Source organism: Pecten maximus, chromosome 6 (assembly GCF_902652985.1).
Source record: "Pecten maximus chromosome 6, xPecMax1.1, whole genome shotgun sequence".
In the NCBI taxonomy this organism is placed as follows: Eukaryota; Metazoa; Mollusca; class Bivalvia; order Pectinida; family Pectinidae; genus Pecten; species Pecten maximus.
Genome location: NC_047020.1, coordinates 33,461,350 through 33,487,326, shown reverse-complemented (window position 1 = coordinate 33,487,326; position 25,977 = coordinate 33,461,350). Strand labels below are relative to the sequence as shown.

The following is a 25,977-nucleotide window of genomic DNA, read 5'->3' as shown; positions in this document are numbered from 1 at the left end:
ACTTGGTAAGTTGCGTCTGACACAAAATTAGTGAAATAAGCATTTCATTAAAAACTAAAATTTATACTGAAAAGGTTTTCCAAAATAATCACTAATCATACATCAACTTCATTTTGATCTGAATAGAAAATCAGCAGATTGCAATCCAATAAATAGAAGAAAATAAGCTCTCTAGTTGTTAAAAACCAAAAATTATATATTCATATTGGTATTTAACTGGTAAAAACTAACCAGCCATGGGAGAAGATACTAATCCCTTCGCAACAAGAACTATTCAGAAATGTAAATAGTTATAGTTACACTGACTCGAAGTTTGAGTCCAGGCTGTTAAAACACAAACTTATACAGGAGATGTAGGTTGTGAGTAAACGTATAAAGTTCCATACCTGAATTATTATCTCTAACGACGCCGGTAGAACTAGGATCAATGTATAGTACACGAGGAAGTTAAAATTCAAACTCATAAACGAGATGATGGGTGTGAGTGAGTGCTGGAATTTCAGGAAAAGCGAGTACGTTGAGAATCCACTGATAGTGACAGCGACTTCAGTTTTGACTCCAGGACCAAATAGTTACGTGAAAAGCTTAATCAATTTATATGTGGGAAAACGCATTTTTTGAAACCTGAGTGTGTGTATTCCTTAAAATTGTCAGTAAGGGAAAGACTGGCGACTGCTATAGTTTCATAAAATCTTATCGGGTTACGTTATCCAAAATATGATTTTATGAGGATTTTAAAATGGTCGTTAACTGTGATTAGCATAATCATCCTTTAAATAACTGGGCCCAGGTGGTTGAAACGCGAATACATACACGATATGGTGGTTGTGAGTGTATACAGATTCAGGATAATTTTATACTTAATGCTGTTAGTAGAACGAGGCCATTGTTTGGTTATGTACATACGAGCCTGTCCTTTTATCCCCTTGCCGACTCGTCGCGAAGTTAGCTTTATATTCCTGCAGAGCCAGCAACGGACTTATAGATATCATATTTATTTTTAAATATGTAAATACATGTTTTGATGAAGACGTAAAGTATGAGGAGTACTTTTGTTTTATTCAGATTCGTTTAACAAATAATAATATCTTTTAATATTACACTTATAATTCCGTAAGCGGACAGACTGCTGCATTAACGAGTATTGATTGCCTCCCTTTGAACACACTTACCAAGTATGATTCAGCGGTATGCATGCAGCAGAACATCGCGGAAAACAGAATAATGGCCGTCCTTTGGAATCTTTTACGGTAATGTGTCGTGTTTTATCGCAAGATGAATTAAATTAGTCGGATAACAGACTATACACATCGTTTAGCGAAACAAACAAATCATTTACCACTTAACTGCACATTTCCTCATTCAATGAACAGAAAAGTCGAATCAATCTCATAGTCGAGATGTCGCCCTCCCCAACACATGTTATATACTAATCCCATTTTACGTTTTCAGTGATCCCCATCACCGAGACTACAGCCTTTCATTGTTTTATGGTCCTACAGGATTTTTTCGACATCCTCTGATCTGATCATGGCATCTTTCTAATCCTCCTTCCGGAGTTCAATTATCATCATAACAATATCCGATGGGTAAGGCTGAGTGCCTTCCATATGCAGCTTTAATAATGTCACAAGGGGTCCATTATGATGGGTCTATAAATATCCACAGGCCATTAAAGGCTTGATACATAGAACAGGAAATCTTTGTGACAGACTGCAAAAAAACACGATGAATTCAATAATCAGGCTGCATCAATGACGCATATATTACATGAACCTGGATTTAGCTTTTAAAATGAATTTGCTCTTCAGTGTAAAATTCAATTGAGTCCTTCCTTTACGTACAGATGTACTTCACATGATGTCTGACAAGATGTTTTCATTGAATTCTTTGTTGACCAAAATCTGGACAAATCATTTTTATACAAATTGTGAATTTCCATTATCACATCAGTGGAACGGCTAGACCGTTCCATGCACTAAGCTTATCAGTATATCAACGGCCCGATCCTCTGATAGAGTCAATTGCACTAGAAACAAGCGGTATTTACGTAACAGCCATACTTACATCGCGTTTCCCTTGGGATCTATTGCATTATATTATGGTAGACAATTCAACGAAGGCATTTATATCTATATGATTAGTGGTAATGTAGAAATAGAATCAAACAGCTTCGATATGTACTTGAAACAAATTTACTATGACAGAACACTTGTACCTATCTGTAGACCAGTAGCTAAGCAACGTACCTCTCTGGTAGCAAGACTCTGAGCTGCTGCAGAGAGCAGTCCTTTTAATATAAGTGGCCCCAAAGGTATCAAACAATACAAGCCTCTATTTGTCCACTCGTTTTGGGATCTATTGTTAACACTACACCAATTTTCCTTAACTCCTATATGTTCCTTGGGAAACGGACCTGGATACATCTACATGTATATTGCAATGTACCCTATCCGCTCGTTAGTAATGAATATGTTTGTCCATTTAATTTAGACAAGAGACATTGCACTGGTAGAACTTCGGACATAGAATCGCATCTATTTCTTATCATCGAGATCCAGTCTCTTCTTTACTCATACCGATACGATATATAAATATGTACTGTAGAGATACAAAAATGTAGTTCGTAAAAAAACCCTTTTGAATGGAATTTGAAATATATATACGAGTCTAAAATGATCTTACGATGTCATACGTTTAACTTGTGGATTCAATAGCATATACATGTACAAACAGTAGTCTCCAGATTTTAGGCTAGTAATGAAGTTAAAATTCAAGCTAAAAAAATATGGAAATATGCATTAATCAGAATGCACCCTTTATTAATATACCCATTACAAGGGTTCATAAATATTTCGTTTCAAGTCCATGTGTTTCCCATGTGTATAAATATGTATCCTTAAATAAAATTAGAATGTCAATTGCTTTCATTTATGTACTACAATTACATTTCTTCCTCACGTTTAATATTCATCTTAACTTGACTTTAAGCTACGTACTCATCAAAATATCAGAGTAGATGAAATATTTGAATGCTATATTCGTGAAAAACATCTACCTCGCTCATAAAATGAAATGAAAATGATACTGTGGAAGATTTCAAAATCTCACAATTACTTTTAAAATATTACGCTCATCCCACTCATAAATTAAATAATTATGTCCAGAGGTTCATAAGATATATTTACACAACCGTTTTTATTCTAAAAAGTGTTAAATTGGTACCCTTCGCCATTAACTTATAGTTTATCCAATAACTGTCAAAATATTATCAAGTTTAGAACTTGATTTGATATTTCGTTGTAAATAAGTTCATTAGATAGTGTGTTGGACAAGGTAACAAATGCAATACCTCATCCTCCATTGAAATAATCTGGTGGTATATTGAAAATCAGAGCCTATGTTTCTTTTAATCAACGAGTCAGTTATAGATAGGCAGTTAATCAATAATGTGACGAGTTTTTGGTCAGTGACATGTAAATGATTGATACTAACCATACATGGCAAATCCATGAAAAGGAATTACTCCATTTGGAGGGTAAACGACTGCATATTCCTCTTGTCCCATTTTCCCGCGAATATACGATTTAGGTGGCGTGGCGCTGTTCTGGGCAAAATGTTTCAGAACACAGGTATCTCTTGAAAATGGCAGTAGAACCTGGACCAAACAAAAAAAGTATTTACATTAGAATATTTTAGCACGATTATGATTATTTTTGATTTCGATTTTGGTAGAAAAATTATCTCTTTGCTCACCTGGTATAGGAAATCTTCAAAAACAAAGTATTGGTCGTCATTTGTAGCAGTCAGTTTCACATCCTGAGGAAGACAAAGTATAGTGTAAGCAGGATTGGTTTGGTTTGGTTTATTTTGTTTAACGTCCTATTAACAGCTAAGGTCATTTAAGGACGGCCTCCCGTGCGTGCGATATGCATGCGTGTGGTGAGTGCGTATGTGTGTTTTGGGAGGCTGCGGTATGTTCGTGTTAAGTCTCCTTGTGATAGGCCGGAACTTTTGCCGATTTATAGTGCTACCTCACTGAAGCATACTGCCGAAGACACCCAGCAGCACACCCGACCCGGTCACATTATACTGACAACGGGCCAACCAGTCGTCCCACTCCCAATATGCTGAGCGCTAAGCAGGAGTAGCAACTACCATTTTTAAAGACTCTGGTATGTCTCGGCAAGGGGACAGAACCCAAAGCCTTCCTCACAGGGGCGAACGCTCAACTAAAGGCCAAAAGTGAGGCATTGTCAAGGGAGACATTAGGAAGAAGAAAGTTGTTCAGAAAGAATAGAAAAGATAAGATCCCAAATTTAGTCGCCTCTTACGATCATGCAATGGGGGCAGCAGGTACAATTCTTACGCCCTACCTGCAGGGCAGGTGTAAGCACGAATGGGTATTTCCAAAATAATATATTATAAAATGTGCACTGCATGTTATCGGGATCTTCTTCAAATCTTTTCACACTCTTTTGGCGTGGATGAAATCGAACGAGTGGCAATACTGTGGAAGAGACCCCAACTTGTCGGACAGGTGACCATATATTTTTTAGGTCTGATAAGGGAAAGCATCCCTGGTCACCTATGCGACTGTTTTACCAATGCGCTTCCCGAGATCTTATGATGAGACAGACAAATCATGATTTAAAGGAAGTTGCTAATATTGCATAATTGCAACTACAGTGTACTTTGTATCGATGATTTACTTTGATTGTTAACAAGTAATATCATGTTAGAAGCAACATGATTTTTAAATCAGTAAATAAATCAAAATGTCACCCTTTATTCACATTTTTGTTGTTATTCTTGTAATATGTTGAGAAGTATAACAACGTAATATCAACATTCTATATTATATATGGCAAGCTATAGTCATATAACACTACGTATCAGGTATTATCATTGAAATTTTACGAGGTTTGTAAGATTTTATATCTATTGATATCAGCCAATGAATCGCGACAAAGGATTGTACAAAAGACACACAAGTGAGTGGCACATTTACATATGAGTTTAGTAACCTATACAATATAAACAGAATAATGAACATAAATCTGTATCATACTCCTGTTTCGTACTTCTAGGACTCGTCAGTAATACCAGGGACATCATGCAATTGCTTTGTCTTACTAGGACTCGTCAGTGATACTAGGACATCATGCCCCCTTTTCGTCCTTCTAGGACTCGTCAAGAATACTAGGGGCATTATACCCCTAGGTGTTTCAACCTTCTAGAACTCGCCAGTAATACTAGGGGCAGATACTAGAACTCGCCAGTAATACTAGGGGCAGATACCCCTAGGTGTTTCGACCTTTTAGGACTCGTCAGTAATTCCAGTGACATCATACAGTTGATTCGTCCTTCTAGAATACAGCTGGTTCGTACTTCTAGGACTCGTCAGTGATACTAGGGACATCATATCCCTTTTTCGTCCTTCTAGGACTCGTCAGGAATACTAGGGATATCATACCCCTTTATCGTCCTTCTAGGACTCGTAAGGAATACTAGGGACATCATACCCCTTTTTCGTCCTTCTAGGAGTCGTCAGGAATACTAGGGACATCATACCCCTTTTTCGTCCTTCTAGGACTCGTCAGGGATACTAGGGGCATTATACCCCTAAGTGTTTCAACCTTCTAGGACTCGTCAGGAATACCAGGGACATCATACACTTTTTTCGTCCTACTAGGACTCGTCAGTAATATTATGGACATCATACACCTTTTTCGGCCTTCTAGGACTCGCCGGTAATACTAGGGACATTATACCCCTAGGTGTTTCGTCATTCTAGGACTCGTCAGTAATACTACCAGGGACATCATACACTTGTTTCGTCCTACTAGGACTCGTCAGTAATATTAGGGACATCATACAGCTGATTCGTCCTTCTAGGATACAGCTGGTTCGTACTTCTAGGACTCCTCAGTAATACTACGGACATCATACAGCTAGTTCGTCCTTCTAGAACTCGTTCATGATGGTAAGGATCAAAATGAGGAAACGCAGAAGAGGGGTTAGAGGAAAACGATTATTTTATGGACAGATACCGGTTTGCAATTGATACTGCAGAGTGATTTAGAAATATTGATTTCTTTACATTGTCTTTAAGACAGGAAAGAACGATAAACCTGAAGTTTGATAGCTAGCTGTGAAAAGACACGTTCTTTCAGAAACTAGAATTCATTACAACCAATAAAACGCATAATAGCCATGAACCCCCTGAGAGCGTTATATCTTTTACTGTCACAGGACTTATACAAGAAAATGCCATTCCTCCAGCCTAGCCGAGTACCATCCGACAATTATCTCCCACACTTGGCCCTCATAGCATCGATGTTATCACCGGTCTAACATGGAAATTGTATAATCTGACACAAATTAGAACAATTAGGGCATTAGTTACAAAGATAAACAAGCAAACTGGTGCTTTCGTCTGGTCACGTGGTACACTTCGTTAACGTCCTTGTCCATGGGGGAAATTTAATTGTCTAAATGCTAATACAATCATTAAAAAAGAGTCTAGGTTTGCCTGAGAAAGGTTGACTCGGTAGGCGGAATGCGCGAACTCACATGATGCAAACTAGCATTAGGGTCCAACTAAGGAAAGTGATAAAGGCCATCATCATATTCTTTTTTTTTTCTTTTTCTGAATTCAAGCTTTATCGTTCGTGCATGCCAAACAAAGACCTCGGGGTCAGCATTACTGCAATAATTGCGTGTGTTCCGAACCATATCAGGGAGAAAATAGCTATTACATTGATTTGATTTCAATGTTAATCACCAACATTAAAACAATTTTCTGATTCCCTCTCAGAATAAATAAAATGAAGAGCAATGTATGAATAAAATGAGGTGTTCCGAAAGAGTAAACATCGGTTTCTTCGATGACACCAACTGAAGTTATGTCATTTGCTGTAAAGGTACCAATGCCTAATACGGCGAAGGGATTAATACCTTTTTGAAGATATTTGCTTCAATAGGCTAAATAAGTATTTCTATCAGTTGCCAGATTGGGACTTTTGCATTTTTAGATGTAAAAGTATCTCGTATCAAAGTCGAGAGAGGTACAGACACTAAACACGGACCTTATCGGAATGATATTTAAAAAATACACAGCCTACATTTTCTCTATATCTGGCTAATCATTTCTCTCTAAGGAAAGAACGCTCTTAATGTATGCAACAATGAAGCCCGCTAGTTCATATTAAACCTCTAATCGTTTCTAGATTGAAGTTATTATATACAGTATTTACAATATAAAGGAAAACAATGTTATAACTAGCCGAGTAGCCTAAATGTTTATTCCAAATAAAGTAATTATGATTTAAACATACCACTTTTTTATCATTAAAAAAGGTCTTGTACGACAATATATTATGGAAGTATTGTATATCACAGCAATAAAAACAAGATAATTCAGCAAATTATAGTCCCCCACCGAATGTGAAATTATTTGCCTAGAAAGCAGATGATCAATTCATAACAAGTATTAAGTTCTAGTGCTTTATAGTGTAGGAGATAGAGCCCGGACAAGCTTTTTCTTTAATGTAGGTCAGAGGTCAAAATATAGGTCACAGTGACCCGGTTTTTGTACGCGACACACCGCCTTCCCACAAGGAACCATACTACCAAGTATTAAGTTCTAGTCCTTTATAGTGTAGGAGATAGAGCCCGGAGAAACTTTTACTTTAATGTAGGTCAGAGGTCAAAATATAGCAAAATAAAGGTCACAGTGACCCGGTTTTGGTACGCGACACACCGCCTTCCCACAAGGAACCATACTACCAAGTATTAAGTTCTAGTCCTTTATAGTGTAGGAGATAGAGCCCGGACAAACTTTTACTTTAATGTAGGTCAGAGGTCAAAAAATAGCAAAATATAGGTCACATTGACCCGGTTTTTGTACGCGACACACTGCCTTCCCACAGAGAACAATACTACTAAGTATTAAGTTCTAGTGCTTTATAGTGTAGGAGATAGAGGCCGGACAAGCTTTTTCTTTAATGTAGGTCAGAGGTCAAAATATAGGTCACAGTGATCCGGTTTTTGTATGCGACATACCGCCTTCCCACAGGGAACCCACACACTAAGTATGAAGTTCCAGTGTCTTATAGTATGGGAGATAGAGCCCGGACAAATAGTGTGCGGAAGGACGGACGGACAGACGGACGGACGGACAGACGGACGGACACAACGCAAACCTATAGTCCCCCCCGGATTCCGGTGGGGGACTAATAAATATCATGTATTACAGAAGTACACTAATTTAGGGAAAGTAATGTTAACATCACCCATATCCTCATAAACGAAATACATAAGCCTTGCTTCTTTTGTAACAAAATCGACATCAACCATTTCAACATTGGAGGATATTGTTGAAAAAAAAACATAGCCATCATTAGTATGTAAATAAACATATGTATTTCTGCCTATCCTGAACTTTTAAAAAGGTTTTATTATATATATTTTCAAACAATACAAACAACATTATAACAGTGTATCTTACCTTATACAGCAGACTGTCAACCAGAAGATCGTGTTGCTGAACATTGATTTTCAATTGCTCGTAATACAAAATGTCCTGAAAATATACATGTATACATTAAACAGGTATCCTCGTTTTCAAAATGAAGTAGAGCTAAGTATAAATGTTTTACTTATTCTTAATTTTAATGTGTTTGTAATTAAAGGATAAAAATCGCTTCATAAGCAATAAATAAATATCGCCGCTATATATTTTTTTTAAATCAATTGAAACTGTAATGTAAACAAATTACTAGTACCAATAGATAAGTGTATTGATGTACACATACTTCTTCGTCTATCTCCACGCCTAACATCTGACACCATAAGCTGGCCCGTAGACTCGTAGGACAACCTTTCTTGGAGAATTCCTGAGCCAGGGGACTGTGACATGCGTTTATCACTAAATGAAAAAAAAATGTTATCATTTTCTCCTGGATAATATAAAGATACCGATAACCAAAAAGCTACGACAACGACAGAGAACGAGGAAGTAGTATTGGAAACATCCGTATTCAGATTTTCAGACTACTCATATGCAGTTTAAGAATTTCGTTTGGAGAAAATACCTTGAAAAGTATACTACATATATACAAACTGATATATAAATACAGTAGATATAATACGCATAGACATTCGACACGAGGGAAATATGATTTTACAAGGTGACATGACATTGAGGTGTTATAAGAATATTGAGTGGCTGCTGTTTGTAAACGCCTTCGTAAAAGCTAAGACTAAGATCATCGGTTTATATGGTCAACAGAAGACGGAACTATTCAAGGGATGCTTTACATACCATCATAATGCATATCATAACCTGGAGCATAAATCAAGATGTTTAAAAAAGATTTGAACAGATAACCAGTTCAATAAAATCGACTACTGTTAATGTATATATTTATTAGCTTTCCGCGTTGAAAGCTTTCTGAAAACCATGGCTGCGGTTATTGACGTTATGTATATTGTTTTCTTCTTTATGTTCTGTGGGTTCGCCAATTCAGCATTTGGAAAATTTAAGTTTGCCAAAAGAGATAGATTAACAGTACAAGAAAAAGGGGTGATTGAAAACATTTTGAAAATATTAAAAGTTTCATGAGTAGCTTCGGACAGTTAATATATTTTTGAATATCTACTTCTGGGCTTGGTGGCATACATTGTAGCTCTTAAGGAATGAAAAGAAAACATGTTTTCTGGATGACTAAATTATCAATGATATCACTTTCTACATTGATCAGATATTGTATGAACGGAAGATTAGTGCTTGCAGGACCGTTGACAGCCAGGGTACGTTTTAGCCAGGCTAGAAGTAATTATCTTGCAAGTAAGGTGTAGGGATGTATGTTGACAATGTTTATTTGAAGACAAATATAACATCCCAATCGTGTTGTCTCGTTAATTTGAACCAACACAATTAAATCAGCAACTCACTCAGATAACTAACAGAGCAGACATTGGGTGTGGCACTAATTACCAATCAAGCCAGTCAGTATAGGAGACCATTATGCATGATTAGAACAAGCGTTTTATTAGCGAGGTTAAGAGTGTATAGTGTTTTGTGTGAGTGAACAATTGTAGATTAAGACCTTCAATACTGCTTTGTCCTATAAGCAAATGATGTCTTAATTACACAAGATATACTATCGATTGTCAAGGAAATGGATAACAGATATAAAAGGGCATTTTCTGTCCAATTAATCTCTCCACTCAGCTGGTTTATTTTGCAATGAATTGGAAATTCGATTTCATGGAAATAAGAATGCTTTATTAATATAGACTATTTACCCTGCAGGTAGCTGTAATCGATGCGATAGATAAGGTTAGGAGGAGGGTAAAATAGGTCAAACATATAGCAAAATTTACAACAGGTACTCTTACGACATCCCTGAACGTCGGTCATTATGAATAAAATATTTCATCTTTTACCAACTCCATTTTCAAGATGTTTTTTTGTGAAAATTGACGAAATTATGCTGTATCAATGCTTGAACACTCACGCACAAAACAATATCACCATTATCTGTTTCTCAATGCAAAAATAAGGGTTCCTTTCTCTTCACAATCTCAATACTTAATCCCTTACTTACTGAAACGCCATTACTTAATTCGAAATGTTGTCCTCTGACCGAATCGTATTATTCGTATTTTTCGCTTGACACGTTCTTGTTTCAACAGATGGCGGTAAAACGTGGTTTACCGGACAGGGCGTCATATTGCCGTGTCTCGTTTCGTAAACTACACTTTGCTACGTCATTTTAAATTCTGATAATGCGTTGCCGATTAGCTAGAGTGATAAGATGCAAGAGTGTGATTCCCTATGAGATGTTGTCAGAACCTCATGCAACAAAATATACTATTTCAGTTCGATTGAATCTGTTCCTTAGTTGTCTTGAACGTTACAGAAAGTTAATCATAGAGGACACCCCGGTAATAAAATATCACATTCACATATACTTATATAGTATCAAATATATATACCCATTCACTTTCACTTGCTTACTGATCAATCGTACGCAATTTTCATTATCGTATAAAACTGATAATTATATACCCTAAGTATATAATTTTCCAAAGACTACTTGCACATATCATTTTCTATTTAAAAAGCGGTGAGATTCTTTTAAGTACGCATATTCCATACTCTTACCTTTCTTTCCAATTTTCATTTTGTCAGACTCGAACAACTCTGGAGGGATATCACCAAAGTCGTCTATCCCAGACTGACCTTGGTTGATCGCCATATCACTGTACTGTAACCGCTGGCAACACAAAGGAATAATAGTATAAGCCATTAAGGACAAGAAAAGCAATTCTAGTTCGTATAGAATCAACTGACCATCGACTAATATACCTGTATCTCAAAATAATATATGATGACTACAGATATGAATTTGGGTCGTGCTTTCAAGGAATCCATGATGATGTTATAAAGTGATTACAGCAGGACTCAATTTCAAGAAGACAATGCAGCAGAGTGTAACATCATCTTAGTTACGAGAACATTAATACTAAGATATAAAGCAACATCCCAGAGATAAGATTTGAAATATAGAGAAAAATAGATATATCCGGAAGATGAACGTAAACATTTTCTCTTTAATAGTATCATCGATCTAGTCTGATGGGAACGAAATACCACGATGTAAGGCCCGAGCAAGAGAAATAGGGACGTTTGGCAATTTCCTAAAATGAATGTTATAACAGCATCTACCTTTGTCAAACAATTGACAAAACTATAGATGAGTATCACAAAAGAAGACAGTGAGTGGAACAGCGTGGTCAGTCCGGTGTCTTATCTTCAAGCCCCTTCAACGAACATTGATCCAAGACAAAGGACTCAAAAGGGTGGTATTGAAATAATCAATGACTCTTAGCTATATTGCATAATTGAATTATCAGCTAGTATTTCTACCACAATACGTAGGTGTTATTCAACTCCTAAAGACATGTTTTAATCATTATCATTGTTGTATAAATATACAGTTTGTACCACACGTGAAGGCCGCTCAATGCCATCGCGGAATAGTTCATACTTGTTTTTTATGATAATCATTCTTTTGTATAAATTTCTATAAATTTAATGCTTTAAAGATGACAGTCTTGTTTAATCATTATGATTTGTAATATATCATAATATTTCCATAGATTTCTGAAATTGTCAGTTTTGCATATGAATTAGTGGCATTTCACAACAGGTCGTATCCTTTCAGCTTAAAACGATATATACAAAACACACCAGGGTCAATTAATACTCGTAATAAATTTCTGATTTTTAAATTGTGGTAGGTCACACAAACTCCTGGTTGTTGTATATGGTGTTTCTTTCACTCTCGCTGTTGTTTTCCCAAAGTTAAAAAAAATACTTGTATTTTTTTTTTTTCTAAATAGCTATCGAGAGCGAAGTAAATACCATAAAGCTTCTGCTTTTTATAACTTTTGAAAAATAAGTAAATCGAGTGAAGGAAATATCATATACAACAACTCGGTGTGTAATCTCTATATATATCATACGCAAAATAATTATCTTGATAATTTCTGTTTTTTTTTTTTTTATTTGTTCTTTTTTTAAATTTGGATATATGTATTCTTTCCTGAATGCTGGAAAGAGGTCTCTTGTAATGTACGAAAGGCAAGTAAATATCACTGCTAGATAGCAATCTAGTACTATAAAATTAGCGTACGCTGAAAAAGAATATATAAAAGAAAACTTTATCATATAGATAATTCGTCCTTCTAGTAATCATCAGAAATGTTTTGTACACAGCGAGACTAAACAAATGTACTCACAGGTCAATCAATATATTAAATAGTAATATACACAATTACATAATATTGTTATTTCATTACCTCGACGGATTTGAAAATCAAACGAAGCTTACACATCCATCAAATAACCTACATGTTACAATTTAATTGTTATCCGTCGTGCTTTCGGATAAACAGCCAATATACAACGCAGTTTAAAATAGGCACTTTCAAGTTTTTGAACAATATTTTGCTTTTAAATGGCAAGTGTTATATGCCGACGAACGAATTTTGAAGTTCTGAGGTAAAGTGGCATTGACATTTGTAGCTTTAACCTTGTATGGGTTATGGGTCTGGTAAGCTTTAAAAGTGAACAGTTTTAAGATGCTATTTACAGCGACCTTGTATCCTCTACCTGCTGTTAAAAAGCCCATGAGAAAATTTGTCTGCATGGTAAGTTTTCACATAGGTTGTATAAGTGTGTTCGGAAATCTAACCAGGTTGCAGCTTACAACATACCAAGTGCCCAAGACCGTTGATTGCAGTAAACGTTCTTTGCATGATAATAAAAAATTCTTACCGGCTGTTCAACAAATGCAACTAAATCATGATTGGCAGGCAAAGGCATAATTACTTAATAATTACATAACTAGGGGAGATTTGACTTGAATTATTGTAATATCTTACTACCCATTGAGGGTTAGAGTCATCCAGCGCCAAATACCAAGAAAATCGTAAAGGGATACTTACTAAATATTCCATGATATTTCATAAAGAGGGAAGATTTACTTACCAGTTTGTTGATGCTTTTGACTTTGAGGGGAACTTGAACTATTCCCCACAGGTGATGAAACCTGCCATTATAACAAAATACATCAATTGGTGAATAATTGTTTTTGTATTGTTATAAGGCCTATCAACAATGCAAACAATAATAGAGAAATATTCTCATTCCCTAACATTGATTTGGAGGAAAGTGATTCATACTTATATATTTTTTTTTCTTGCCAATCAAATTAAATTATCGTAAGGTGTATAGCAAGACGAACAATAATAATAAAATAGTCGTAAATCATTGTAATATGAACTTCGATAAACAATACCATACTGGCAATGGTAAAAGGTAACACAGGAAACAATTCAAACAACCCGAAATAGTTTAAAATACGATAGAATAGAAACTTTTTTTTTTTTTTTATATTTCATTTAACTTCATTTGGTTTATATTCAATGAAGTTGATACTTTATCTGTCAAAATTAGATAACTAGGAGATGTGAGTGATCATTTATTAAATGCTGGTTATTTGAACACTGAAGTTGCCTCCTAAAATAGATACCATGGCGTATATATACAGTTATTTCCTTTCACGAAGTCATTTAACACTCAAATAAACACGGGATAATTGTTTTTCAATGACCATGTAATAATCTTGTTTTGTAACAAATTTGAAGAATCGAGCTATTATTCGACGAAATTAAAGATACGGATATTCTTATGGAAACAGCTTCTGGTTTCCTTAACTATAAAATGGAAAAGCTCAAAGCACAATTTAGAGTAATCGCAGCTATAAGTATATCTCCCTGGGGGTAAACTATCATGTTATCGAAACTAAAACAACTACTACAAGTCATATCAATGACCAGACAGATCGTCTGTATATTACCTACCCAGGGGCGTCGCCATTGTGATAGTTTGGATTTGACAATCCGATGATGACCTCAAGAAAATCTTTTGGAGCATAAACAGGACGAATTTGGGTTAAATCTGTAAAAATAAATAATACATGCAGTTTGTATGAGGTTAGTACTAATTAAACGTAACAAGCCTTCCCTATTAACACTGGTACACGAAAGTCTTCATTATTATAAAATTAATAATATTTTTGTTCTTTAAATGTAAACTGTGCTATTACAGTAATGTCCAAGCAAAATAAACGTTGTATAATATATACGATGCTTCACCAAATACAAGTTTTATTGACAAATATTCAACAAATCAAAACTGCATCCAGAGACACACTTTATGATGCATGAAAGAGTCTTCTTGGGTCTATGTGGAGAACGCTGGTGGATATAACGTGCAAGTCGTTCATCTTTTAGTTTGGGTTTGATGAAGAACTCACAACGGAAATAGGAAATAAAAACAAACAAATGATTTAGAATTAATCAGCCATAAGTTCGAACATCAACATCTTGCTCTGATGATGATTTAAAAAATATTTTGTAATCCCCTTTTCTACGAGAATTGTATACAAGGGTATATTCGTTTTTTTCCAATTCCTGAATTGCTAGGAACATTTTTTTTCATGGCAATCCTTTTTCGACTAAGTTCCTGATTAGTAGAATGACAGTAGCATAGAAATACATAGCAGCACCCGTGAAGATGAACTAATTCATTGACTTGGTTGTCATTCGTCCGTAATCCGTACATTTCCTCACTTTAAAAGGTATACGCTTTATTGACAAATGTGACATAAGAACACAATATACTAGACACTCCAACGTCAAATCCAGCCTCCCAGCTATAGTTGTACATTTTGTATTGCAAAAGACCATCCTCATGTTCGTGTGCAATTCTACTTGTATGGACCCTAGGAGACTAATTAACATTCATCTTATGACGCATACGAATACGTTACTTTAAAAGATGTTTTGTAGTAAATACTCCAAAGCAACATATACTATGTTAATTAAAAGTACAATCATCTTAACTTTTACCTATATCTAAAAAAAATTACACAAGAACTCATTAATGTTTGAAATAGCTCTGAAGTACGTTTGAAAGGTCTGATGCCATGAATAACTATACAACGATAAGTACATATCTTCAATATCATTCCAAAAAATCATAGTACATGTACATACTCCATCCTAAGTAAAAAGAAAAACGGGCATATTAGCAACAGGATTTATAAATTCTGATTTGTCTGAAGATTGTGCAAAGTTTACAGCATCTTCATCCTTATAAATACAAACTTAAACGATTTTTATGCTTCAAAATACTTTCGTAAGGTGTCCTTTATTTACTAGAATTGATGCACTTGGCTTGATATATACAGATTATCCTCGCATTCGCTGCTGCATTCGCTTCTGCTAAGTGCAACTATAAACATATAGAAGTCGTAATTTCCCTAGTATTAGGTTTAATCTCCTTTCATGGTTCTGGTGTGCAATTAATGTTCTTGATGCAGTGCAAAACTTAAAACAAAATGTTAATCATGCTTAAGTCCTTTGTTTTCACGAACATGTGTTTTTCATGAATATACTTACGACTTAATTGTTTATTCTGCTAAAAACAGTTTTGCACTGGTGAATATCCATACTAGAATCTCTTTCAGAAATCAAAGATATCAAATCATAAGCCCAAGTTTTAAGACAGAACATCATTCTTCCTCAACATTTAACAACCAATTACCACTGATGAAAACAAATAGTTTCATATCACTTTTTGCCTTCGGGATAAGTCTTAAATTTCCATTTGTGCTATATTCAACCATTGAACATGCTTGAATTGACACCATGAAACAAAAGTTCTGTCACAACTGACAGCTACAAAAATTGCCTAAAAGATTAGTTTCCAATTTTCTACAGATTTTTTTTTTCTAATTGCTCCTTTTCGTAGTCACAATTCATAGGATGTGTCATTTCCCAGAAAACGCTTTATCCGACGCCCTTAAGCAATCTGTTTTTAAAGTTGACAATTTCTAAACCAAATTAGGTAACAAATGGTAAATTTAGTGAATTTACATGTACCTAAACTTTATTGCTAATATTTTTAGTTGTTATTATTGTGAATTGAATTTACGATCTGCAATTACTTTTCATCGACCCATAATTGAAGCAACAATTATACAACTGCATAGGGCAGATTATACAACAATATGTGGAAGTTTACAGTGCAATAGACTGGACAAAGCCTAAAGTAAGCATAGAAATCAAGGACAATTAATGTCATTTAACATTAAATGGGCATTCCTTCGTTCGGACATCAGAAACATGCACAATTTCTATTGATGAAATCTATGTATGAACGATGATTACATGAGTGTTTGTGCCTACAAATAGACCTAATGAAATTAACGCCGAAATGTAAAGGGAAAAGGTGTATTGTATACAAATACCTTATGTCTTTGCGGTAATTAGTGATACTTCGGGTCGAATTAAGAATTTTCAGGACTTAATACTTGAAGAACTATAGTTTATCTTGAGAATAAAACTGCCTTATTAATGTAATGATTATAACTTATTTAAATACATATTTTCCAGTAAGTTTAATTTTGACGACCTAAAATTCATTCAAACAAAGGAATTGGAGGAACTTAATGAAATCATGTGATTAAAAAGGAATAAAACCATATTTGAGAATATCTTAAAGGTGCTGTGTGTAGAGTATAGTTTAAACAAGCATACTGGGTATTACTGAAGCAAAACATGACCTCTATCAGCCCCAGCCATTTAAAAACAATAAACAATGACCTTGACCCAAAAACTAATTTCAAAATTCAAACTTGTCCAAGATGTTATGGTCTTTTGTCATTGCGTGAAGTTAAATCAAACTGACTTCCAAGGAATGAAGTCACTGGAGCAGTGACAAACTTAGGTGTAACACCCCTATGTATGTACAAGACGGACGGAGCGGAAACCCACAGGACTAATAATTACAAGACATTTTTTCCTTGTGAATTGATCTTTTTTTTTTTTTAAAGTTGCACCTTTCAAAATTAACTTAATTTCACAGAACTTTTCCTAACATGTGTATAATGTTTTTGTTGATTTGTATAGTGACACAGTTCAGAATATACACATGAATATGATGTTCTCTTGAACTTCAATCCAACAAATGTGAAATTTACTGATTCATAGTGATTTAGCACTTCCCAGTGAAGATATTTTAATTTCTTTTGACAGTCGTCTTCTAGGTATCAATGCTTTATTCTCCTAGCATCTCTGAAAAAAAGTCATAGAGGAGTCCAAACAGCTTCATGATGCATCTAAATCAAATTTTGGCTGTACATCAGAATGAAAGTCAAAAATATTTTGATCTCGATGGTGAATGGTATTGATCGGTAACCTCATGGCAAACCTGCTGCCATGGCTGACAAATACTTTTGACATACTGACCTGAACAGACGATTGTTCTGCACATGTTTGGTTAATTTTGCTTAATGTCCTATTAACAGCCAGGGTCATTTAAGGACGTGCCAAGTTTTGGAGGTGGACAAAAGCCGGCGGACCCAAAGAAAAACCACCGGTCTACGGTCAGTACCAGGCAACAGCCCTATGTGTGTTTCAACCTCGCAACCCCCCGACCCTATTATTTACCTGGGCCATCTGTCCCTAGTTCTGTCCACCTGTGGATAATGTCCCTCTGATCTTTTTCTGGTCTCTGTATTAAAATACACAACAGAAATGTCATTTAATCATTAATTGTTTCAAAATATAAATTATATTCTTATATAATTTATTACTTTTATTAGTATTTTGCATATTTATGTTGCAAAGATTAATCAACTGAAAAACAAATCATTTTGATTATTGAGTTTTTTACGCTTCAAAGAATATCTAAAACTAAGAATAGATAAATTATACTAAAGAAATATAGTACAAGTTTGTGCATTTAAGACTCTTTATATCCTAAAAAAAATCTTATGCAATTATACTTACTGTGAAATAGGCCCGTACCAGTACTAGGACTTATGGGAATGGGATTTAAATCCTAAATCCTAATATTGAAGACATATCAAAATAAATATTGATAACTAAATAATTCTTTAAATCAAAAAGATATAATCTTATCTTCCTGGGAAAAACTGTTTGGTTTGTAGACAGTATTGCAGCTGACTCTTTTTTTCAGACAGTCAACAAATTGAAAACAAATAATGAAAATTGGTGCCAAAGCTTATAGGGAAAAGTAAATAAGGCTGTTTGTATAGACAATAGTGATATAGAAATAATTGGTATAAGACCGTGGCATTGAAGCCTTTATCTAAGTCAGAGTGACAGAACAGCTTTCTTGGGTAATGTTGTTGTCTGATCAATTGACCTCTGAAAATATATCCCTAGCTTTGCTTGTTATATGTAAAATGGTTTGAAATTTCACATTAAAAGATCTATACATTCATGTGTACATGTACAATATATGTTACAAATGATCTAAATTTAAAAGAAATATCAGCTTAATAAGCAATAAATACAAAAAATTGTAAATATTTAATAGTTTTTCAATATAAAAATGATAAAACCAGATAGCAATGATTTGAGCTTAAGCTGTGTAAAGTGGATTGAAAAAAATTAAATACAATATTATATATCTCATTCACAAAATATTTATTAAAAATTGAGTGGTCTTAGCAGTAAGTTTAAAATATTAAGCTAAAAATGGTTCACAATTAAGTTCAATACTAAACTTTTATCCTAAGGGAGGAGGCTTATTTGTGGATAAATACGGTACTAAATGTTTACACTAAGGGACGAGGTTTATTTGTGGATAAATATGGTAGTGAATGTTTACACTGAGGTAAGGGGCTTATTTGTGGATAAATAAGGTACTAAATTTTTACACTAAGGTAGGGGGCTTATTTGTGGATAAATAAGGTACTAATTTTTTACACTAAGGGAGGGGGCTTATTTGTGGATAAATATGGTACTAAACTTTTACACTGAGGTAAGGGGCTTATTTGTGGATAAATATGGTACTAAACTTTTACACTAAGGTAGAGGTCTTATTTGTGGATAAATATGGTACTAAACTTTTACACTAAGGTAGGGGGCTTATTTGTGGATAAATATGGTATATCACATACACAAGAATAACAGTAGATGAATACATTTTTACCAGTCTGTTAGTTTAACCTAATCCTAATGGGCCATTTAGTTTGTTTCCAATGACTAGGTTGTATCCTGGGACTAACATAGGATTTAATACTACCCATTATGATAAAAGAATTTGGAAATGGGTCGGCTTGGTGAAAAGGCCACAGGGTTCTGAAAGAGTCTTGCAGGCAGGAGCCAAAATAAAGGAAAGCGCATTAAAGAAGTTGAAAATGAAACAAAAAATCTATTTTATATAACATCACTGATATTTTGTTTCTTTCATACAATCCATTGAGAGTACAGGTGGTAGATACACTGTTGGTGGATTTTTTGGTCCCTGAGGTTGATCTTAACCAGCTTGTCACATTTTAATTTTATATTTTACAGTTCAGAAAATACACATGCATGTGCTTTATGTTCTTTTGAAATGGAAAATTGAAAATAAAAAAAATCCAGTAAAAACATATACAGTCAATGCATTATTGATTTTTTGCTCCTCCCCACCAGATTTTGGCATCTCTTTTGATCCATTTTGAGTTTTTGGTTGCCTCTTATCAACTTTAAGCTCTCAGCAGAGTCCTAGAAAGTCATAAAAGCTGTATGGTATGTTAGGATTTATTTTTGCTCTACTATATCTAACTTCCTACTCTTATGTGTTAATTTATTGAGTGTCTTCACCAGTAGAATCCTTTCAAATTACTGTTATGACAGTGACAGTATTTATCCTCAAATAAGCCCCCTTCCTAAAGTTGAAAAGTTTAGCATTGAAATCTAAGTTTCATGGGGGGCTATAAATACAGTATAATCTTAAAAGCAAGTTACAACAGTATATTTTGTCTATTTGTTTAATATACGGAACTTATTTATAACATAGCGATAACATATCTATTTTTGTACATTGGGGAAGTTTTCTCCAAGATTTTCGGTCTAACGCAATGGAATTTTCTATAGACCAGGATTTTTTTCATAGATACCTGCCATCGGTCTTGTATGACGTTTGAATACTGATATATATATCCTACATCACAGGAACCATATACAGGTGTTGCCCTGTTCCTATAGATACATATATGTGAGAGTGTATAGGCCCACTCATCATGATTCAGAACTAGCCTGCTATGGCACAACCAAGTGGCTTCTTTTAATATGTTACTGTAATAGTCTCATCATCAACTATGTTGGAGTAACCCTGTTCAGTAATATGATTTTTGTAAACTGTGATTGCCAAATTATTGATCTAGAAAATTACTTCCTCTCTTCTCTAGTAAATTTCCTATGGTACAGAACTATTTCATTTGTGATTTACATCTAACTGTGAAAAAAAAATTAAAGTGTAGCCAGAAACCTGTCAATTTTCTGGTCATCTTGTAAACCTCACAGTTCAGTATACATACAATTTCCTCATCATTTATTTGTTTAAGTGTGAAAAAAATATCGCACATAAAGCTGTCATCTGACATATTATCCCCTCAGTGAATAGAATAACTTGTTTTGATGAAGCTTAAGGTGGCATAGAGGTAATGTAGTAAAAGAAAAAGAAAATAAACACTTCTAACTCGTTGAGCTATTGGAATAACTATTCACATATTCAATTACGGATGCATGTTTGAAGTGCAACAAAACATTGATATGATATCTTTCTGACTTTCATGAAAATTTTTTTTAAGTTATAAAATCTGTTAACAACAACGGCAATGTGATGGAGTTTAAAAAATACAGGAAATCAGCTGTCATGCCTAGGAGATACTGTGTATGTATCACTTAATGTAAATGTATTGTAGCATATAAGAGCAAAGAAGTTATTGAGAAATTAACTGACTGGCAAACATTGCAACTTGATGCTTAATTATTGCAATTGTTCATTTCATCACAAAAAAGTATCTTATCACAAATCTTTAGACATCATTTAGACTAACATGCAAGAACATTGAATATAGATTTTACTTACCTTCCTGGCTAGAGGCATGTTCAGTTCTGTACACATACTGTTTAGACTTTTCAATATTCTTTTTTCCCAGTTTTGCTACAAAAACAAACAATGTATAAATTAATTTCTTGGCATTTAATTTACTTTTAAAGACAAAATAGTTATATACAATATATATATATTGTATCTGACAATTAAGAATCTTCTAGATTTGCTAATCAATTTGAAAAAAAAAAGATAAAATTTTAGAGGAGGTATCTGAAAGACAATTAAGTCAAGTTCATATTTATGAAAAAAATATCTTTAATCTGAGGAATAACTGTCTTTGCAGCATTTTAGACATGAAACTTGCAGTTTATGCTAAATTGTAGTAAGATCTTATTTAAGCGAAAAAATAGAGGATGAAAGCAAATCACTTGATTTTCAAGAAAAGAACTGGGGGGGGGTTACTTTTATGGAAAAGATATTTTCAGGTTTAGAAGACACTTTTTGAAGTATAGCAGTAAAATGCAGTCCAGTTTTGGAAGTGGAAACCAATTAAGATAAAAGTGTCATGCTTACCTGTGCCTTTCTGAGGTACAGCAGTGGTTCTTTCATATGATCTACAGGAGGTAGTGGATAAGGTATCTTTGGATGGCATTGCAGATATTTGAAAATAGCATTTCTCAGTTTCCTGTCCCATCCTACAAAAAAATATATATTATATTATTTACATGTTCAAATTGAAAGATAAAATTCTAAAATATGAAGAAACATTTTCATGAACATTTTCCCAACAAATATGTTCATTTTTTTTTTAAACTTCTTTATTCACAAAGAGACCTAATGAAATTTATATATGAAAATATATTTTTTAATAAATGAATATTAAATTTAGTGTCCTTACCTGAGTTAACGAGACCTGTTTGAACACCTTTCCTGACATCTGATAACCTCAGTTGTGTTTTTGTTACTTCTACCTGTAATAATGAATAAAAATGAAGTATAATTTATGTTTAAAAATGAAGCATTTATTTATACTTCATTATATTTAAAAATGAAGTATTTATTTATGTTTAAACACTTTGCAAAATGCAAACTTTGCCCCTTCTTGGTGTTGTTGATCCAAAGGTAAAGATTTGAATACCATATCCATTCCTAGTTGTACTGTGTTGAATATATGTTATTTGTGTACAATTCGTATCCATGTACGTATATATACACTGCGATCCAGGTATTCATTTTATCTAATAGACAATTTGTCACTACAATGTATATGACATGAGGGTATCAGGTCGACCATCACGGTGCCATTGAAACATTCTTTTTAAGAATGTGTTTGTGGCTCTGTTGTACAAGCTGTGGATATTTCTGGTTAGGCGCTTAGGTGACATAGATCATCAAGTTTGAGGCCAGTCAGGGCAAGAATTATAAAATTGTCATCCTTCATTATTTATGTTAATATGTTAAATAAGTTTTGCAGGGTTTGCATTGAAGCCATCCCAATTATCCTTTTGAAGCATAGAAAATTAAAAGGACCCCATTTTTTCTGGAAGCTCCATTCAAATTATTCACAGGGACCTCATTTTATCTGAAAAGGACCCCATTTATGAAATGCCAGTGCAAACTTGTTTTGTATGTAGTGGTTTATTCATATCGTGAATTGGGTGCTTCAGTATATATATATATATATATATAATTTACAGACTCACATACAAGTACAAAACTGAAAAAAAAATCTATTAGCTGCAGATTATGATTATTGAATGATGGAAATTTTCTTTTAGCTTATTAGTAGGATGTCTGCTTCGAGACGGAAATAGAAATACATAGTATTGTATTAGTAGGGTGTCTGCTTTGAGATGAAAATAGGATTGGATTCAATGGATCGAGCACCAGTGTGGGTAGGAAATATTTAATTACTACTACTTCCAGTGTTGATATATTTGGTTCCAATGGACACTCCTAGAGTAAGCTATTCGAGATTGAGGGGCTTCATTAGAGATAAAGATGTGGATTTCTCTGATGAGGATTCAAATATGAAGACTTTGAAAAGGAGTAGGAATCATAAACCTAGTAGCTTAGGCTAGTGGATATTTTCTTCTGGGCTGTTAGTTATGTACATGCATGTAGGATATTAACTTAAAGGTTGTTAGTTGTAGTAGTTCGAGTCCCTGTGTGGACTGGGCAGTCTTATTATTTGACACAATTGCAATGTAACAGGAGAGGAGAAAGTGTAGAGGCCAGACCGGGGTTCGAAACCCCGGACCTCTCGAACACTAGCCGGATGCTCTACCAATTGAGCTACGTGGTCACTGATGATCGACCCAGTCCAGTCCCGCTACACATAATATACATTTGTAACTCACCTTATGTGATTGAATGATTCTGATTAACACATACATCGATAAACCAAATTTTTATAAAGTTTCAGGATGTATACAAATTTTGAATTTATTGTGTTGTGGCTAAGCCCCTGAGAGTAAATGTGTGTTGTACAAGTAGTGATATATACATGTAAAAGACGCATGTAACGTTACGTACTCTTGTTGAAAATGAAAGTAAGAAAATCCCATGACGCTTACCTGTGCTGCATTCTGTAAATCAGTGTATAATTTAGATGATTTCAATTCATGTATAAGGTCTTTCATATAAGACTGTGCTACAGGTGGTTCTCCCATCGCGAGAGAATGGAATCAGGCTGCAAGTGCCGTGAGCTCCAGTCGTGTCGAGATATTACGAGTCCTTAGCAACAGGAGGGAACATTCGTGGTTATCCAAAGTCACACGGGTTTTGCAAGAACTATTTATAAATAAACATTCTTTATATAATCCATAAGTACTGTTTATCCATCTATAAACGGCATGGTGCCCGAATACAAGTTGTTTATAACTTGTTATATGTTGAAACACATCCAGATTTTCAATTTGATAAAATTTCTTTCCAACACAGGAGAGTTATTAAACAGGGGAGATAACCAATTTGGTTAAGGTCTCACACACCTAATTATTTCACTATACGTTATAACCAATGACTTCATCTCCTCGATCGCTCATTTGAAGTTAAAATATTGTAAAATTGATATCAAATTAAAGATTGAAGATTTCCCTACCAGAAAAATGATGTTATTGATTAGGTTTAATAGCATATAAGAGCTCACCAGTACTTGAAAGACAATAACCCTGATATTTACAGGGGACAAGGGAACCCACCACCTGGGGAATTCCCGACTTTTTACACCTGAAATCTTACACCTTTCTATTTATACCAGGAGTCTATTTTCTTTTCATTTTAAAATCTCAAGAACCTACTCTTTATTCTCGTATATAGAAAGTACCTATTGCGTGTGTTATTTACTCAGTAAATTGCTACAAACCTAAGAAACACATTTTCTTCAGGGACTTGGTTCAGGTGAAACACCAGCTGATTGGCTGTTAAATTATTTGCAGATAGGTTCAATTATTTGCAGATAGGTTCAATTCAATTAGAGATAGGTTCAATTCAATTAGAGATAGGTTCAATTCAATTAGAGATAGGTTCAATTCAATAAGAGATAGGTTCAATTGAAATAAAGATAGGTTCAATCTAATTGTACCTATTTTTGAATAATTAAAGATAGATACAAATCTTCAATTGAATCGAACCTATCTTCAATTAAATTGAACCTATCTTCAATTAATTGAACCTATCTGCAAATAATTGAAGATAGGTTCAATTAATTGAATATATGTTAGTTTGGCTTTCTACATTTGTATATACATGTAGTTTTCAGTTTTTTTTTTTTGTTTTTTTTTTACATAGACAGCTTTCACTATGAAATAACAACCGAAATACAATGTATGTAATATTGTTTTTTGTTTTGATAAGTATACAGCCAAACGCAGATTCGTTAAAACGTGGACGTAGTTCAGCTTTTAGGAAACGACACCAATTATAGTCCCATCTTTCAAAAAGAAATTGACATTTATTTTTAGATACCCTGGGGTTTGATGTGACGTAGCTGCCATGACGTTGTACCCCAGACGACCGTGGTGTCATATATCATCAACCCAATGGTGCCGCTTTAGTCGGCACAATCCGATATTGTATACAGTCTAAGAGCCCCATGACACCGAGCAGTGCCTACTCTGATCAGGAGAATTCCACGTTCAATCAGCGATTCTGAACGTCACACAGAACCAGTGAGAGAATATCGCGTGCTGTCGCTTACTTAACGTTATCCTGCTGAATATTCAAATAGATCTAAAGTTTGGTGTTCGTTATTTTTACGTATTTTTTTTAGTTTTGCTTACAGTATTGTGTTAACAATAGTATTCGTTTTCAATTCAACTGTCAAATTAGGTTAAAATCAAAACTTTTTAGGTGAGAAATGTAAATTAATCTCAGAATTTTATTAAAATAAAAAACAATTGAAGATGTAAAGACGTGTGATAGATTTTCACAACCTTAGCCAATAGCTACATGTACATTTGTATATACATTAT

General features: G+C 34.3%; 1 protein-coding gene across 1 annotated transcript in view; it reads right to left on the bottom strand.

Annotated features, from left to right (window-relative positions):
* Positions 1-24,424, bottom strand: part of LOC117329587 (TBC1 domain family member 19-like) — a 43,241-nt gene extending 18,817 nt beyond the window's left edge. The window contains exons 1-12 of the mRNA XM_033887598.1: positions 24,079-24,424; positions 22,401-22,473; positions 22,076-22,197; positions 21,536-21,610; positions 18,097-18,160; positions 14,443-14,539; positions 13,568-13,628; positions 11,177-11,288; positions 8,820-8,932; positions 8,513-8,587; positions 3,757-3,819; positions 3,496-3,658 (exon numbers count right to left, since the gene is read on the bottom strand). Coding sequence (XP_033743489.1) covers positions 3,496-3,658; positions 3,757-3,819; positions 8,513-8,587; positions 8,820-8,932; positions 11,177-11,288; positions 13,568-13,628; positions 14,443-14,539; positions 18,097-18,160; positions 21,536-21,610; positions 22,076-22,197; positions 22,401-22,473; positions 24,079-24,174 — 1,114 coding nt within the window. The 5' untranslated portion in view covers positions 24,175-24,424. The remainder of the gene's footprint in view (positions 1-3,495; positions 3,659-3,756; positions 3,820-8,512; positions 8,588-8,819; positions 8,933-11,176; positions 11,289-13,567; positions 13,629-14,442; positions 14,540-18,096; positions 18,161-21,535; positions 21,611-22,075; positions 22,198-22,400; positions 22,474-24,078) is intronic.
* Between the last annotated feature and the right edge of the window lie 1,553 nt (positions 24,425-25,977).